We start from the raw sequence: 19,576 nt of genomic DNA on the forward strand, positions 1-19,576 counted from the left end.
TGAGTGTTAGCCGTGCTGCCCACCCACCCCCTCGTGTGCCCGTGTCGCCCTTCAAATGCGCTGCTCGCTACGAACAGCACGTGCCCCCCGGCAGAGAGAAATCCGCGAAGGCTCCACGGAGGGGAGGGGAGGGGTGGTTCAGGGTGTTGCCCCCCCCCCCTCGCCAGAGTTCACAGGAGCGCCATGGAGCGTCCGAACGAGGTGGCGATGCCGGGGGCTCTCGTCAAACCACGGGGGGGAGGAGGGGAGGGGTCCCTCCTTCACAACCCAGCAAAGTGTTGGAGCCACTCCGCCAAGTGAGAGCGAGCGTCGTGAAGAGCTGGCGGTCACCGCGAGATTCGTTTTCGTTGTTTTTTTACACACAAGAGTTGCGCGACTGCAAAATGCCAGCATTTTGACACCTACCAAAATATAAACCACACGCCCGCGCACAGACACACGCACACACACATACATATATATAAACGAATTCTCCCAAACACAACTATCATTGTAAATGTCTCGTGAAAGGAGTTCCATCCAAAATCGGGGTAGAAGGAGACGTGGGGAATGAGGACCTCCCCCCCCCCCAAACGAAGGTTGTGGGAGGCGGAACGCGTTGACAATACCAGAGGGGAGGGGAGGGGAAGTAGGGGGGAAGAGAGGGGAGGGGAGGGAGAGAGGGGATGGAGAGGAAGTAGGGGGGGAGAGGGGAGGGGAGAGAGAGGGGAGGAGAGGAGAGAGGGGAGGGGAGGGAGGGGAAGTAGGGGGGAAGAGAGGGGAGGGGAGGAGAGAGGGGAGGGAGGGGAGGGAGAGAGGGGATGGAGAGGAAGTAGGGGGGGAGAGGGGAGGGGAGGAGAGAGGGGAGGGGAGGAGAGAGGGGAGGGGAGGAGAGAGGGGAGGGGAGGAGAGAGGGGAGGGGAGAGAGAGGGGAGGGGAGGAGAGAGGGGAGGGGAGGGAGGGGAGGGAGGGGAAGTAGGGGGGAAGAGAGGGGAGGGGAGGAGAGAGGGGAGGGAGGGGAGGGAGAGAGGGGATGGAGAGGAAGTAGGGGGGGAGAGGGGAGGGGAGGAGAGAGGGGAGGGGAGGAGAGAGGGGAGGGGAGGAGAGAGGGGAGGGGAGAGAGAGGGGAGGGGAGGAGAGAGAGGAGGGGAGGGAGGGGAGGGAGGGGAAGTAGGGGGGGAGAGAGGGGAGGGGAGGAGAGAGGGGAGGAAGAGAGAGAGAGGGGATGGAGGGGGTAGAGAGGGGAGGGGAGGGGAGGGAGGGGAGGGGTGGAAGGAAGGGAGATAGGGGAGGGAGAGAGGGGATGGAGGGGGGGGGGGAGAGGGGAGGAAGGGAGTGAGGGGAGTGAGGGGCAAGGGGGGCACAGGAGGGCACTCCGTGCACGCGGGAAGAGTAATTGACCGAACGTCCGGCTGAGTGTCCCACTGTAGCCCTCGCGCACTCGACTCGCAATCGGAAGGTCACGGGTTCAAGTTCCCCCCCCCCCTCCCGGTCAAGGTCAGCTCAGCCTAAAATCATCACCGCCACTATGACCATTCGTCTGAGTTCGTTAAAATGAGCACCAATTTGCATTGAAAATAAACGATTAGGAATAGACTGCCCCCTCCGCTCCCTGCCACTGGAATGTGGAATTTCCAGCAAGGCCGCCAACTGGAGATGAGCTCGCGAATGCTTGAGGGATCCGTGATGTTCAATCTGAAGGCAGTGAATGCGAGCGCTGTTAGCGAGCACCTATTAAGGCCGGCGTTGTGGTAGTTGTGCGATGGTGGGAGGGGGAGGGGGGGTTAGAAGACCGCATGCCCGGCCGCCTTTGTCTTTCCCCGCCCCCAGCGCTGGCGCACATCCCAATGACCCACAGCAGCACCACCACCCCCACACGCGACACGATATTACAATCAGTTTAGGCTGAGTCGACCCATGGGAGTCCCAAGCCCTGCTTTAAACGCCGAATGCCACAAGCAATCCACGACTGATCGGACCATCGTACAGTGTGCGCAGTGTGTAGGCAGACAGGGTAGTGCCCTCGGAGCATTTTGTAACAGTGCATTCCCCCTGGGCAACTTCGAGCAGTATCAGCCTCCCCACCCCAAGGGAAGCTTGCAGGAGTATTAATATCAGGACACCTGCAGCAGTATAAATGTTAGGACCATCTTGCAGCAGGCATGCTCCATGAGCATCTGTCAACAGTATCTACCCTCAGAGCAAGTACTTGCAGCAGTATATTCTTCCAGTGGCCCCCCTGCAACAGTCAAGTGCCCCGGCCCCGCCCCCATGAATAACGACAGCAGTATTTGCCCTCAGGGCACCTGTAGCAGTGTCTGCCCTCGGGGAAAGCACACGCAGCAGGGTATTCTTCCAGTGGCCCCATGCAGCAGCAGAACGCTCCTTCGGCAGCAAATGCCCGACGGGTGCTAAAAGTGCAGCATTATCCGCACGTTCCGTGCAGCAGTATATTCTTCCAGTAGTGCTTGCAGCAGTAACGACCTTCAAGACACCCGCAACGGGATATTCCCTCAAGTGCCCTTCCACAGGCGTGCCAAACCAAAACAATCTCGTTCGCATCCCCCCCCCAGGTGCAAAAAGTGCAGCGGTAGGGCGGTTGCCCTCATGGCGTTTGCAGCAGGTCCTGCAGCAGGAGCTCAATGGCCAGGTCGCCCTGGCTGGAGCCGAAGAAGAGCTGCGTGATGGAAGCCGGCGGCACGGAGCGCAGCAGGCAGAGCGCCAGCAGCAGGCGGCCCAGGCGCGGGGGCCCCGACGAGCCGGAGACGCGGGCCCACTCGCAGAGCGCCTGCTGCGCCTCCAGCTGCAGCGCTTGCACGCAGGCGCGAGCACAGAGGCTTTCCACGTCTAGAGGAGGGGGCACGGGGGGCAACAGGAGACGTTATCGCGGGAGGAAGGCACCACGGCTGACAACACCACCATCAGCATCACCAACACCATCATCATCATCAAGAGAAAGATCCCCCGTATAGCCTGAACAGACCGTTGGGGCAAGTGCTGTTAGCGAGAATCTATGAAGGCCGGCACAGCAAACGAGTGGGTGGGGTGGCCAACACCCCGCCTGGCCGCCTTTGTCTCCCAAGTGGCAATGTTTACACATCGCACCAGGTACCAATTTGAGGCTGAGTCGACCTAGGTGAGGTTCAGGACCGGTTCAGATAATTCTCACTGGTGTTGGCCGTGAGGGGGGATCGAACTCGTGTCGCCGGGTTCGTACCGCAGCGCGCTAACCGCTAAACTACCACTCCCCACCACCATCATGAACACCACTATCAACATCACCACCAACACCAGCACCAACACCACCACCAACACCACCACCAACACCACCACCACCAACACCACCACCAACACCACCACCACCAACACCCACCACCGACACCACCACCAACACCACCACCAACACCACCACCAACACCACCACAACACCACCACCACCAACACCACCACCAACACCACCCACCATCACCACCAGCACCCAGAGCCACGCTCCCATGCTCACGGGGAGAGGGGGTTAAGAGTGTCTGGCTGCGGTAAGTCGCCCACGCGGCTGATGAGCCGCTTCGTTCAGCTTCAGTGCCATTCATTGTGGCGTCCCAAGGTGGACTCCTGAAACAGAGCGACGCATTGCAGCCCAGTGGGCCTTACCTCGTGGGGACATTAATAAAGTGATTAAACTGCTACGAGTTAAATCCAAGCGTTCCCTGGAGCGCCGTCTTCTCCTGTGTTTCAGACCTGACGACAGTCGGGTGGAAATTCCACGTTGCTATAGCAGGGGGCGGGAGCGAGTCTATCCATAACACAACCACTGTTACTTTCTCCACATTTTGGTACTCGTTTTATTGACCCCGCCGGGGTGTTGATGATGATGGGCTGAGTTAACCCTGAGTCAACCCATAACCAGCAGCGCTCCCCATTTGGGGTCTAACGGCCCCCTAATCATGACGAGTGGTACCCCCCCCCACCCCCTGGGCCCCCCACTGAGACCCCCCCCCCCAGACACCCAGCCATGTGACACACGCACAGGCATCCACGCCCCGAGTCAACGGTGCTGATATCGCTCACAACCTCTAGGTCAGCCCCGGTCCGGGAATCGAACTGTGGCCGCCGAACCTGTCGGCTCCATCGGCCAGTGAGTCCTCCCAACACCCAATGATTGTGTTGCCGCTGCACGGCTCTCGCTGAGCACAAGACCCTAAACTCCAAGCGGCCAGCAACAGACAGCACGAATTGCGGGCGTTAGATACGGCCGTGGGTGAGAGCGCCTGGCGAACGCGTTCCTTTGAGTTGAGCAAAGTTGCAAGCGCGGTCAGAGACGTTGGGGAGGGCATTCAAGAAGTGAAATGCCGGGAGGACATTCCAAAGTGAGATGCTGTGATGAGTGAATCACAGAGGGCTGGACGGGTTTCCACTGCTCTGAGCCTCGTCAGCAGGCAGTGGCCTATCCACGGTCCAGGCGAGATCCCTTAAAATATTATTTTATAAATGCAAAGCAAGCTGTAGAAATGCCCACGATGACGTACACGCTTAACAACGTGGTCATTAACTAACAAAATGTGACGAAAACTTCTGGGTGCACAAGCAGAATGGAGAGAGAGAGAGAAAGAGATGGCACACGTGGGAAGACACGAGGGTGCCGCCGTGGCGAGATGTTTACGACCTCGCCTGGTATACAAGAGGTCGTGCGTGGGTTCGATCCCGACCCTAACGCCTGGAGTTGACACATGTTTTTGGAATTTTCTCCTGTTCCTCGGTTTTTTCCCTCCGCATTTAGAGAAACGTGCGTTTCGCGAATGTGGCTGCTGTAAATGTCCACGTGATGATAAGTCGCTTCGTTGAGCTACGATTTGTGGCGAGGTCGCTTCTGAAAAAGAGATTAATAGCTCAGAGGGCCTTACTTGATGAAATAAAATAATAGTTTAGATTAGTTTTAATAGAGATAGAAAGGAGCACGTGCATTAGAGAGCGCGTGCAGGATTGAGACGTCGTAATATCCATCGTCATCCAGCAGTGGATTGACCATGTCAGCAGCTGCTGCTGCTGCTGCTGGTGGTGGTGGTGGTTAGCGCGCTGCACTACGAACCTGGCGAACCGAGTTCGATTCCCGCTCACGGCCAACACCAGTGACGATGATCTAAACATGTCCTTGACCTCCTCCCCCTAGGTCGACTCAGCCTCAAATGAGTACCTGGTGCTGCGTGTAAAACATCGCCACTGGGGAGACCAAGGCGGTCGGGCGCGGTGCTGGCCACCCGCCACCAACCTCGCGTGCTGCGCCGGCCTTCATGCTGCACTTGCCCCAACAGTCTGCGAAGGCTACACGGGGGACCTTTGTCTGTGGTGCGGCAGTGAGTTGCCCCGGGGAGACGGAGGGCTGGGTGTGCCGGGAAGATGGACTCTGAGTGTCCACCCCCCTCCCCCCCTCCCCTCCGCGAGCCCAGCAGGAAACTCGACCCCCAGCGGCACGGGTCGCAGTGCTGCCAAACTTAGCCCAGCCCCTCGGTCTTCGATCGGTGCCACTTGCTAACAGCACTTCACGCCACACAGCCTCGTCAAGGCGATACACGGCCGCGCCGCGGCGGGCGGGGGGGGTCTTTGTGTCTGGGGAGCGGTGGCGCAGTGGTTAGCGCGCCGCGCTACGAACCCGGCGACGAAAGTTCCGATTCCCGCCATCAATACCAGTGAGGAGTATCATCCGTATCGTTCCCGGGCATCCCCTAGGTCGACTCCGTCTCAAATGAGTACCTGGTGCGGTGTGTAAAACATCGCCACCGGGGAGACAAAGGCAGGTCGGGCGTAGTGCTGGCCACCCACCCCCTCGTGTGCTGTGCTGACCTTCATAGATGCTACTTGCTAACAGCACTTGCCCCAACAGTCTGTTCGAGTTTATACGGGAGATCTTTGTCTTTGTCTCGTGTGCCTGTGTACGTGTGCGCTCGCTGACAGCACTTGCCCCCCAAAAATATACGGGGGGGGGACTTTATCTGTGCCTGTGCGTTTGGCATCACCGCGTGACGCGGCATTAGGGAGGTCTTCATCCAGCAGTGGAACAGCAAAGCGCTGTGGGGCAATGATTGTGATGACGATGGCGGTGTTTCACCTTCGGGGTGTCTATGGACGACGCGTCGCGTGGTGTCGTGGGAAATGGGAGAGGATAACTCCGCTGCCCGCCCTGGAGGTGTTTGGGGGGTCCAATATTACAGATCCTATTGTCAATACAATACAAAAACTACCCCCCAAAAACGAATAGTTTTGCTGACATCGTAAAAGGAGTTATATATATATTTTAGAATGCAATTCTTTACAGGTTGTTTTGTAAACGTGATATTTATTTAGCCATTAGAGTGAAATGATGATTCCGTGTCTGGGAATCGAACTCGGGCCACCGCGTTTGTAGCGTAGCGCGCTAACCGCTGCACCACCGCTCCCCCCATTTTATATGTACATTTTTAAACTCACACCCCTCAATAACACAGTGGCTTCAGAAGGAAACCATATAGACGACGACGTTTCGGACAGTGGTCCTTAATCATATCACGTAAACACCGTCACTTCATGGGGAACGGCGGTTGTTGTTGTTGTTGTGGGAGGGTGGAGCGGTGGCGCAGTGGTTAGCGCAGTGCACGATGAACCCGCTGACGAGCGTGCCATTAATAATGTAGGTGTCGTTAAACCCGCCACCACCCGACACAGCCAACTAGTAAGGTTTGTCACGTAAACAGAACGTGGCCAATTCGTTACTCGTACAGCACTAACCGGTGTGTTGGAGAGAAAATCAGACGTGACGAAGAAATAACCCCCCTGTATTATGGATGATATTGGTCGCGAAAGCCTCTGTGTCAAACTCGAGTTCCATTCATGGCTAACATGCGTGGCGAGTGATTTCTGAATCGGTGCTGCTCCATGTGCATGTAGGACTTGGTCTACCAGACACGGACTGTGTCGTCTCATCCAACTCACTGACCCACTCACTCTCACCCACTCGCTCACCCACTCACTCACCCACTCATTCACTCATTCACTCTCAACCACTTGCTAACCCACTCACTCGCCCACTCACTCATTTACTCTCAGCCACTTATTCTTGGTTCTTTCGGTAAAATCACGTAGAAGGGAAATAATAAAATAAAATAAAAAAATAAAAAATTCTCACGACGTTTCGACTGCAACACAAGCAATCATCATCAGGTGCGACATCCACAGCAAGAACATTTGCTGTGGATTTCACACCTGATGATGATTGCTTGTGTTGCAGTCGAAACGTCGTGAGAATTTTATTGTTTTATATTTTTATTATTTAATTGCTTCCCTTCTACGTGACTTTACCGAAAGAACCAAGAATATGAATCCCTGCATTCACGAAAGCTTTAAATCAAAATCTCAGCCACTTGCTAACCCACTCACTCACCCACTCATTCACTCTCAGCCACTTGCTTAACCCACTCACTCATTTACTCACCCACTCACTTACCCACACAAACGAAGATCCACCGTCGAGCCTTTAACAGACGGTGCTCTTAGTGCTGTTAGCGAGCACCTAGTAAGGCCGGAACGGTTACACGATGGCGTGGTGTGGCTAACACCACGCCCGGCCGCTTTTAACCCCCCAGTGCTGATATTTACACACTACAACGAGTACTCATTTCAGGCTGAGTCGACCTAGGGAGCAAACCCAAAATCGGTTTAGATATTTACCACTGTTAGCCGTAGCGACTCCAGATGGCCGTGTTCATAGTGCTGCTTTATCTCTCCCCAACCGCCGAGACAATTACAGTGATCATCCACATACAGACATTAGCAGACGATTGGGACAAGTGCTGTTAGCGAGCACCTCTTAAAGAACCAGCACCTTTGTCTCCCCGCTACTGATGTTTTCACAATGCATTAGGAACCAACTTCAGGTTGAGTCTACCTTGGGGATGCCCAAGAGCGGTAAAAACACCATTTTTGGCGTTTAACCTGACCAACAAATACGCAGCGGAATTTTTCACAAAGTGAGTACGAATTTTAACGACCGCCGCAGACGTGATGGATGAGGTCGCCCCCCCCCCCCCCCCGGCAGAGATTTAAACTGAGCGGCTCCGGGTGGAAGCTGTGACATTGTGTGTGCCGTCGTGTTGCGCTGTTGACATTCAAGGGGTGATTCCGTGATAGATGCAAGCAGCTCAGTGCAATCATCCCCCACCTCGCGACCATCACAGCTCTCTCCGTGCTGCGTGTTACTGGCCGCAGGGACCGCTGAGGCCTCGGCGCCCTTTTGGCTGAGTAACTCACGATTGGAGAGAGAAAACGAGACAAAGTCACAGCAGCAACTCGGTATTCATCGTGTCGACCCCCAGCAATCATCCACGTGGGTCGATAAAATTGGGTATCGCGTTGTGACGAGCCAAACGGTACGAAACAGTCTGGCCCTCGTCACGGCAATGTGGAATCTCCACCACGGCTTCGAAGTCGCTGTTGACGACGAAGCGCTCTTAGAATTGTACGTGAAAAAAAAACGATTGGCGCGGGTGGCACCCGTACGGTGCGAAAGAGGTTCAACACGCGTACGTACGCACAATAAAACGTGCTTGGAACTGAAGGCGCAGACCCTGCAACAGCTCGCCGCTGCTGCTGCTGCCGGAAGCGCCACCACCGTCCACAGAGTCACTTGGGCGATGCTTCCACACCGGTTGGAGATATCCAAACTTCTTTACCCCACCGCCACGCGTGACCATCGACGATCTGTGATGCCCCCGCATGTAGTTTGCTGTCGCGGTGGGCCGGGGTGGTGGGTGGTGCGCGAGCGGGCGGTGCTCAGGAACCCGCTCCGCTCTTTCAACTCCCACGCGGGGAGATGGAACGGCCGTCCAGGACTCGTGGATGATCACCGGGCAGCTGCGGCAACTTTGCACAGGATGCGGAGCACGCTGCCTGGTCACGTGACAGCCATGCGCTTTGTTTGCAGCCCCCCTCCCCTCCAGGGGGGCGGCGCGTTGGGGTCGCTTCGTGACCGCTTCGTGACGTCATTTAATTGGGGGTCCAACCCCGTCACGAGTTCACCGCCTTGCGCTGCGGCTCTTGAAATATTTGATTGATTTTTTTTGTTCTTTTGCCGAATTCCAACAAAAACAAATCAATGTCTAAATAAAACAAAATATGTATTGCTCCATTTGGTTGTTTGCCGACGGCAGGGCCATGCCCTCTGCGACGACGATGAGCTGTCGAAGACGTGCTAAATGTATTCGATGTCAGCGTTTTTGGTTCACGCGTTCACAAAGTTACGTCGAACACGATTGCCTTGGGACGCGCGCGCGAGGCGTACGATGTGCATGTCCCGTGGTTGCAGCTAGCGGTGTGCTACCGGGCAATTTAACGGGTAGGAGTAGGGCTTTGCGACCAATATAATCCACAATAAAGGTTTGTTTCATGATAGATCACGTACATATAAATGTGTCGTCAAACCCGCCACTTCAACACACCGGTGGTGCTGAACTCGTGAACTAACTGGCATGTGTCGGGTGGTGGCGGGTTTTACGACACCTTCATGGTTACTCCCAGGCCGTGTGTGTACACGACTGAAAGTTTGATTGAAAGCTTTCGCGACTGCAGGGATTCATAGTCTTGGTTCTTTCGGTAAAGTCACGTAGAAGGGAAATAACCAAATAATATTTTTTATATTTATATTATTTTGTTATGGAAGGTAAACAATAATATTGTTTTATATTTATATTATTTTGTTATTTCCCTTCTATAACAAAATAATATAAATATTAAAAATATTATTGTTTTATATTTATATTATTTTGTTATTTATCTTCTACGTGACTTTACCGAAAGAACCAAGAATATACACACGACTGCTCCAGATTCACCCAATAATGCCCACGAATACATTCACGGTGGTGGCGAACTCCACCAACTGCATCGTCGGAACAACATCAGCAGCAGGTCGATGCCACACATCTCCTTCACGAATGGAATATTGAAGACGCGAGTCACAGTGCTGTGCGACTGTGGCCATGCAACACAGACTATGGACCGTATGGTAAACCCATGGAGACGCACAGAGATACACAGGCATACATAGAGATACAGAGACATACATAGAGACCATAGCCATACATAGAGACCCATAGACATACATCGAGACCCATAGAGATACATAGAGATACATAGACATACATAGACATACATATATACCATAGCCATACATAGAGACCCATAGACATACATCGAGACCCATAGAGATACATAGAGACCCATAGACATACACAGCAAATCATTAAATACAAGCCCCAGTGAGATTGTGGCCATGCCACCCAGACTACGGACCGTATGGTAAACCCATATAGACACTAAGAGATACATAGAGACACAGATAGATACATAGAGACACAAAGAGATACGTATAGACACAAACAGATACATAGAGACACAAAGAGATACATATAGGCACAAAGAGATACATAGAGACCCAAACAGATACATAGAGACCCATAGAGATACATAGAGACTCAAAGAGACCCATAGAGATACATAGAGACACAAAGAGATACATCGGGATACATGAAAGACAATTCACAGTCGTGTGATTTTGGCCATACAACCCGCACGGCTGACCGCACAGTGGACCCACTGTGGTCGTCTGCGCTCCATCACTATAGGAGGAGGAGGAACAACGACACGACACGAAGTCTCTCTCTCTACTGAAGCCCTCTCGTCGTCGTGGCGAGCAGCAGCAGACCTCAACATTGGCATTGAACTCCTGAACAGTGACTTGCAGCTGCAGCTGCTGCTGCCATCATCACGCGCAAGCACAAACTAGGACCCCTTTTATCTCCAACAGCCTCCATCCGACGCACAGATGCAAAGACAAAGATCCCCCGCATAGGCTTCACAGACTTTTGGGGCAAGTGCTGTTAGCGAGTGGCACCTATGAAGGCCGGCACGGCACACAAGGGGGTGGGTGGCCAGCACCACGCCCGGCCGCCTTTGTCTCTATAATGGCGACACGTACAAATCGCACCAGGTACACATTTGAGGCCGAGTCGACCTACGGGAGACCCAGTGCCGGTCCAGATAGCCGTCACCGTTGTTGGCCGTGAGCGGGAATCGAGCTCGGGTCGCCTGGTTCATTACACTACCGCTCCCCGCACGCACAGATAGACACACACACAGATAAACACACACACAGATAGACACACACACAGATAAACACACACACAGATAGACACACACACAGATAGACACACACACAGATAAACACACACACAGCTAGACACACACAGATAGACACACACACAGAGAGACACACACACAGATAAACACACACACAGCTAGACACACAGATAGACACACACACAGATAGACACACACACACAGATAGACACACACACAGATAGACACACACACAGATAAACACACACACAGCTAGACACACACAGATAGACACACACACAGAGAGACACACACACAGATAAACACACACACAGCTAGACACACAGATAGACACACACACAGATAGACACACACACACAGATAGACACACACACAGATAGACACACACACAGATAGACACACACACACAGATAGACACACACACAGATAAACACACACACAGATAGACACACACACAGATAGACACACACAGATAAACACACACACAGATAGACACACACAGATAGACATACACACAGATAAACACACACACAGATAGACACACACAGATAGACAGCCACACGTGTAACCCGCAGACACACGCACAAAACACAGATTTCCCATGTAGACCTACGCACACTCGTGTTCTTTTTAAACTCCGCACCCGTTATTCACGATTCATTTTAGGCTGAATCGACCTAGGAGAGGTAAAGGAGCCGCTCAGATAACCGCCACTGATATGAGCTGTGGGCCAACACCAGTGGCAGAATTATACAACGTCTCAGGTCACCGGGTTTGTAACGCAGTGCGCTAACCACTGCGTCACCGCTCCTCACTTACAAGACACACACACACGTGGCTGTGTACCTTAACAAAGCGACCCTCGACCTTCAGTGGCTCTGTACCACGGCCACACACACACGACTTAGACGCAACGCACAAGGGGTTCATACACACAAACACAGAGGCAAAGATCCCACCCCCATATAGCCTGAACAGACTGTTGGGGCAAGTGTTGTAAGCAAGCGCCAATGAATGCCGACACAGCACACGAGGGCGTGAGTGGCCAGCACCACGCCCGGCCGTCTTTGTCTCCCCAGTGGTGATGTTTACACGCCACACCAGATACTAATTTGAGGCTGAGTCGACCTAGGGGATGCCCATAACCGGTTCAGATAATCATCACTGGTGTTGGCCGTGACTTGGAATGGAACTCGGGTCGTCGGATTCGTATCTCGGCGCGCTGACCGCTACAGTACACGACCGCTCCACACTCGAGGCACACACCAGCCTCATACAGACAGACGTGCATACAGGCACACACAGCAAGGCACGCTGCAATGTCACACTCGGGGCACGCATAGAGACTGTTGGGGCAAGTGCTGATAGCGAGCGTCAGAACCGCGAACATTGCGACCTCTGAATTAGCTACGTTTTTTTTGTGCCGAGGTGAACGCGAGAGCGAAGCTGCATGTCGTGTTTTAAACATTATCCCTTCCTCGGCGTGTGGGTAATCGTCAAGGAAGTTCCCAAGTGACGTGCCCTGCCACTCGAGGAGCGATAGACTTGTGCATCTACTCTGCTCCCCACTCCGGGAGGTTCGCGGAGGCAATAACAAATACATCAAATTCAGAACACTGTATAGACTTTGACCAATCATTATAGTCAACATCACCACCACCGCCACATGTATCGTCACAATCGTCACCAGCGCTAGCAGCATCGTCGCGGTCATGAAAATTGTTATCATCATCACCACCACCACCACTGACATAATTGACATGTCCAACTTTATCATCACTGCCATCGTTACGATCACCACTAAACACTACGACCACAATTACCGCCATCGCAACCATCATCATGAACGTTACAATGGTCTCCAAAGACAGAGACCCCCCGTATAGCCCTCACAGACGATAGGGGCAAGTGCTGTCAGTAGCGAGTAGCGCCTATGAGGGTCGACACGTCGCGTGTGGAGGCGGGTGGCCAGCACCACGCCCGGCCGCCTTTGTCTCCCCAAGTGGCGATGTTTTTACACACCGCAACAGGTACTTATTTGAGGCCGAGTCGACCTAGGGGAAGCCCAGAAACCCGTTCAGAAAATCGCCACTTGGTGTTGGCGGTGAGCGAGAATTGAAGACTCGGGTCGCCGGGTTCGCAGCACGGCGCGCTAACCACTGCACCACCGCTCCCCCCATAACGGCCACCACGACTGCGACCACGGCCAGAACGTGTTGCATCACCGCCATCACGGACTACCTCTCAGCACCTGCAAACAGTGACCCCGTATCGCCTTTATCATCACACTGTTGGGGCAAGTGCTGTAAGCGAACACCGCCACCACCACCAGCACTACCAAAAACAAAGATCCCCCGTATAGCCTTGAACAGACTGTTGGGGCAAGTGCTGTTAGCGAGCACCTATGAAGGCCGGCACAGCACACGAGGTGGTGGGTGGCTAGCACCACGCCCGGCCGCCTTTGTCTCCCCAAGTGGCGATGTTTTTACACACCGCACCAGGTACTTATTTGAGGCCGAGTCGACCCAGGGGAAGCCCAGGACCAGTTTACGGGTGTTGTCCGCGAGCGAGACTCGAAGTCGTCTCGCCGGGTTCGCAGTGCAGCGCTAACCGCTACCCCACCGCTCCCCCCCACACACCACTCGCACCACTCGCTCTGCGGCTCGCGTGGGGAGGGTGCAACGCCTCACCGGGGTTGAAGAGCACGATGCCCTTGAGGTAGGCGTACTCCTTGGGGTCGATGTCGAGGCGCCTGCACTTGTCCAGGAAGCTCTGCACCTTGTGGATGGCGTCCGCCTGCAGGCTCGCGGGAGACGCTCGCCCCGGGCTCGCCGCCGCTGATCCTGCGCGCTGCCTCAGCGAGCCGCCGATGCCGCCGCCGCCGCCACTGATGATGATGGGCTGAGGGCTGCTGCCGCTGCTGCTGCCGCTGCTGCTGCCACTGTTGTTGTTGTTGTTGCTGCTGTTGTTGTTTTTTCCGGGCGTCGCTGTGTTGTTGATGAGCAGAGGACTCCTGCTGTTGCTGTTCGTCTGCGGGCTAACGCAGCAGCTGCTGCTGCTGTTGTTGTTGTTGTTGGTAGTGGTGGTGGTGAGTGCCGGACCTGTCGTGTCCGTGTGGGGCAGAGGGGTCGTGCTTTTGGCCATGGGCTGAGGACTGTCGCTGCTGCGACTGCCGCTGCCGCCACCGCCGCCGCCGCTGCTGCTTGTGACATCTTGAGGGCTTCTGCTGCGGCACCTGCTGCGTCTGAAGGTGTCGTTGGTGTCGCTGCTGCTGATGATGGTGGTGGTGGTGAGGGTGGTGGTGTTGCTGGTCGTGCTCGTGATGGTGCCGCTGTGGGGCGAGTCGCTGCTCTGGCGGCTGGGACTCTTGGACGGGAGCGGGGAGGACGACGACGACGACGAGGAGGAGGAGGGGGAGGGGGGCGAGGAGGCGACGCAGGTCTCGGCACGACGACGGCGTCGTCCCTGACGCCTGTCCGAGCGGCACCATCGTTGGTCTTTGCCACCTCTCTGCACCGCCGTCATCGAGGCCGTCAATAAGTTTGCCCTCTTGAGATCGTCATCATCATCGTTGTTGTTGTTGTCATCATCATCGTTATTGTTGTTGTTGTCATCACCGTCAACGTGTTTCACCGCAATGGCACTGCCCTTAACGCCAGCGTCGCCGCCACCACCACCACCATCGGCAGCAGTGCCACCGCCGCTGCGTTTCATCTTGTCTCCTGTACAGCTCTCGGTACCACCGTCACCACCAGCACCACCACCAGCACCACCACCAGCACCACAACCACCAACACCACCACCAGCAGCACCACAGCCACCACCACCAACACCACAACCGCCACCACCAACACCACCAACACCACAACCACCACCACCGCCGTCTTCGACGTCGGGCTCGCTGAGGAGCCGTCGAAGGAGGCTCGGCTCCGGCTCTGCGCTCACCTCCACGGGCAGTCGCTCCTGCGCCAGTCCGAGCAGGAAGAGGGGCGCCCAGGCGTGGCGCGCGAGCAGCAGGCGGTCGCGGCGCGGCAGCTGCCAGAAGGAGGGCAGCGTCTTGACGAAGCGCAGCGTCTTGGCGAGCACCGCCCAGGCCGCCTGGCGCGTCGAGTGCGCCGAGCGCAGCACCAGGCGGCGCCGCTGCGCACACGCGCAGCTCGACGGCAGCGGCACCAGCGGCACCAGCGGCACCAGCGGCACCAGCAGCCCCGACTCCTCGACATCATGGACCTGCTGCTGCTGCTGTTGCAGCTGCTGGTTCTGCTGGTTCTGCTGCTGCTGCTGATGATGGTGTTGTTGATGATGATGCTGGTGGCGCTTCTGCTGCTGAAATCCAACTTCCTCATCCTCTTGCCGCTGCTGCTGCTGCTGATGATGATGATGATCAAGATGTTGATCGTTCAGATGAACCTTCTGCACCTGCAGCTGGTAGTACTGCTGCTGCTGTTGTTGCTGCTGTTGTTGCTGCTGCTGAACGTGCGTGTCCTGAACTTGTATCTGCACCTGCTGCTGATATTGCTGCTCAACATGAACTTTCTCACTCGGAGTATTTGGCTCCAACTCAGTCGTTTGCACGCGAAGGTTATGCGGCTGCTGCTGCTGTTGCTGCTGCTGCTCGATGTGCAGCCTCTGCAGGTGGATCTGCTGCTGCAGCTGCATCATCTGCTGATGGTGCTGCTGCTGCTGCTGCAGGTGGAAGGGCCACGTGTAGGGCGCTGACCGCGAGCGCGCTCCGCCGCTCCCCGCGCGCTTCTCGCTCTGCAGCAGGCGAAAGAGGATTGGGCTCCGTCGCGTCTCCTGCTGCTGCTGCTGTTGCAGCCGAGCCGGCGTGGCTGACACGGCCCGTGGACAAGCCATGTCCTGCTGCTGGAGCAGACCCACGAATACTCCTGCTGCTGATGATGCTGCTGCTGATGATGCTGCTGCTAATGATAATGATGGAACCCCAGCTACTGATGCTGCTGATGATGATGTTGACGTCAAGTATAATGATGCGAACGGTGGGGTTTCAGATGATTCAGAAGCTGCCGTTGCTGGCGATGATGATGACGATGAGGTCGATGATGATTTGCTGGGTCTTTCGCCACCACCTCCACCACTTCCACCACCACCACCTCCACCACCACCTCCACCACCACCTCTTCCACTCGCTTCAACGTCTCCTCCTGTGGCACAGCCGATGGAGCTCCGCTCGTCGTTCATGCGGGAGGCGCTCCGCGTGAGTGACACCGCCTCTCGGGCACAGGAGGTCACTGCGGGCGCTCGAGTTCCATCCGCCGCGGGCTCAGGGTGACGAGTCCTGGAGGACGACGAGGACGAGGTGGAGGCGATGGCGGTGGTGGACACGCGGTCTTCCCAGAACGTGTCCACGAGGAGCGCCAGGGCGGTCGTCTTGGCACTCACCTAGCGACGGTGAGCCATGGCTACTCGGCACGGGTCGCCTGCGTGGACAAAGACAAAAGATCCCACCCCCGGGATAGCCTCAGCAGACTGTCGGGGCAAGTGCTTGCGAGCGCGTAGCGGCCTATGAAGGAAGGCAGGCCACACGGGGGGAGCCCAGGCGCACACACAGGCGCAGACTCGCGTTCAACTGCAGCCGAAGGCAGGGGGGGGGGGGTACATGAGCCGCGTTGGCTGTGTCTGGGTGTGTGTGTGTGGCTTTCTGTGCGTGTGCTTCTCAGCGCCCGTGCCGCTTGCGAGTGTCTCTCTCTCTCTCTGCCTGGCCCGCGTCGTCTTATACCGGAGAGGGACCTTGACCGCACGGCGGCCCCACCCTCATCCCCCTGCCTCCGTCAGCCCCTCACGCCCCTCGCCTCCCCTCCCTCGTCCACACACATAGACCACCACCACCACCACCCCGCCCCGCCCCCCTCTTCCGCTCGTCCCCTCCCAGCCCACCTCGACCCAGCGCCCCCCCCCCCGGCCCAGGGCATCAATCGGCTCCCTGACAGAGGGGGGCGGGGGGCGGGGGGCGCCGCTCTCCCTCCCCCCTCACAGCGACGGCGCGCGCGCTCGATACAGCACACAACACATATACATGCATAGCACACACACACACAGCATGTACATGTATAGCACACACACTGCATGCACATGTATAGCACACACACACACAACTATACAGCATATACATGTACAGCACACACACACACAGCATGTACATGTATAGCACACACAACTATACAGCATATACATGTATAGCACACACACACACAGCATGTACATGTATAACACACACACACAACTATACAGCATACACATGTATAGCACACACACAGCATATACATGTATAGCACACACACACACAGCATGTACATGTATAACACACACACACACAGCATACACATGTATAGCACACACACAGCACGTACATGTATAGCACACACACATCATGTACATGTATAGCACACACACACACAGCATGTACATGTATAGCATACACAGCATATAGATGTATAGCACACACACACACACAGCATGCACATGTACAGCACACACACAACTATACAGCATATACATGCATAGCACACACACATTCCTATACAGCATATACATGCATAACACAAACACACACAACTATACAGCATATACATGCATAGCACACACCATATACCTATACAGCACACAAAGACAAAGATCCCCCGTATAGCCGTGACAGACTGTTAAGGCAAGTGCTGTTATCGAGTAGCACCTTTGATGGCCGGAACGGTATACGAGGGGGTGGGTGGTCAGCACCACTCCCGACCGCCTTTGTCTCCACAGAGGCGATGTTTACACACCGCACCAGGTACTCATTTGAGGCTGAGTCGACATAGGGGAGGCCCAGGACCGGTTCAGCTAATCGTCACCGGTGTTGGCCGCGAGCTGGAATCGAACTCGCGTCGCCAGGTTCGTAGCACGTTCACCGCTACACCAAAGCAAACACACGCGGAGAGCACGTGGTGGTGTTGTGGTGCACGTGGTGGTGGTGTTGTGGTGCACGTGGTGGTGTTGTGGTGCACGTGGTGGTGTTGTGGTGCACGTGGTGGTGTTGTGGTGCACGTGGTGGTGTTGTGGTGCACGTGGTGGTGTTGTGGTGCACGTGGTGGTGGTGTTGTGGTGCACGTGGTGGTGGTGTTGGGGTGCACGTGGTGGTGGTGTTGTGGTGCAAGTGGTGGTGTTGTGGTGCACGTGGTGGTGTTGTGGTGCACGTGGTGGTGTTGTGGTGCAAGTGGTGGTGGTGTTGTGGTGCACGTGGTGGTGTTGTGGTGCACGTGGTGGTGTTGTGGTGCACGTGGTGGTGGTGTGGTGCACGTGGTGGTGGTGTGGTGCACGTGGTGGTGTTGTGGTGCACGTGGTGGTGTTGTGGTGCACGTGGTGGTGGTGTTGTGGTGCACGTGGTGGTGTTGTGGTGCACGTGGTGGTGTTGTGGTGCACGTGGTGGTGGTGTGGTGCACGTGGTGGTGGTGTGGTGCACGTGGTGGTGGTGTGGTGCACGTGGTGGTGTTGTGGTGCACGTGGTGGTGTTGTGGTGCACGTGGTGGTGGTGTTGTGGTGCACGTGGTGGTGGTGTGGTGCACGTGGTGGTGGTGTGGTGCACGTGGTGGTGTTGTGGTTCACGTGGTGGTGGTGTTGTGGTGCACGTGGTGGTGTTGTGGTGCACGTGGTGGTGTTGTGGATCACGTGGTGGTGGTGTTGTGGTGCACGTGGTGGTGTTGGGGTGCACGTGGTGGTGTTGTGGTGCAAGTGGTGGTGGTGTTGTGGTGCACGTGGTGGTGTTGTGGTGCACGCGGTGGTGTTGGGGTGCGCGTGGTGGTGTTGTGGTGCACGTGGTGGTGTTGGGGTGCGCGTGGTGGTGTTGGGGTGCACGTGGTGGTGGTGTTGTGGTGCACGTGGTGGTGGTGTGGTGCACGTGGTGGTGGTGTTGTGGTGCACGTGGTGGTGTTGTGGTGCACGCGGTGGTGTTGTGGTGCAAGTGGTGGTGGTGTTGTGGTGCACGTGGTGGTGTTGTGGTGCACGTGGTGGTGGTGTTGGGGTGCGCGTGGTGGTGTTGTGGTGCACGTGGTGGTGTTGTGGTGCACGTGGTGGTGGTGTTGTGGTGCACGCGGTGGTGTTGGGGTGATCGCTGCCAGTGGACAGGGTGACCGTGACCAGGCAGGAGACCGCTGCTGCTGCTACCCTCCTTGCAGCAGGGGGCGATGTTGCTGCCGCGGAATCGCAGTGCACAATCCAAAAATGTATTTTACACCGGTGGAATCCGATAAGCTATGAAGCTCTTTTCCCCCCACAGATCTCCAGCAGTCACAGGCGCAATGGTGACTAGGATATGTTAACTGCCTCGCCTGGTCTACAGGAGGTTGTGGGTTCGATCCCGACCGTGACGCCTGCTGCTGTATATTTGAAGTGTGCGTGTCTCTCTCTCTCTCCCCGTGGTCCCGTGGATTTTTCTCCGGGTCCT

General features: G+C 55.8%; 1 protein-coding gene across 1 annotated transcript; it reads right to left on the bottom strand.

Moving 5' to 3' along the window:
* Positions 1 to 1,136: 1,136 nt before the first annotated feature.
* Positions 1,137 to 16,834, bottom strand: LOC133351097 (keratin, type II cytoskeletal 1-like). The gene is made up of 2 exons (XM_061566036.1): positions 13,830 to 16,834; positions 1,137 to 2,826 (listed from the first exon to the last, which is right to left on the bottom strand). The coding sequence occupies exons 1-2, from the start codon at positions 16,339 to 16,341 to the stop codon at positions 2,585 to 2,587; spliced, it is 2,754 nt and encodes a 917-aa protein (XP_061422020.1). The 5' UTR covers positions 16,342 to 16,834; the 3' UTR covers positions 1,137 to 2,584.
* Positions 16,835 to 19,576: the final 2,742 nt, after the last annotated feature.

This window comes from Lethenteron reissneri, chromosome 5 (genome assembly GCF_015708825.2).
Source record: "Lethenteron reissneri isolate LAM-NWPU_2019-01 chromosome 5, ASM1570882v1, whole genome shotgun sequence".
In the NCBI taxonomy this organism is placed as follows: Eukaryota; Metazoa; Chordata; class Hyperoartia; order Petromyzontiformes; family Petromyzontidae; genus Lethenteron; species Lethenteron reissneri.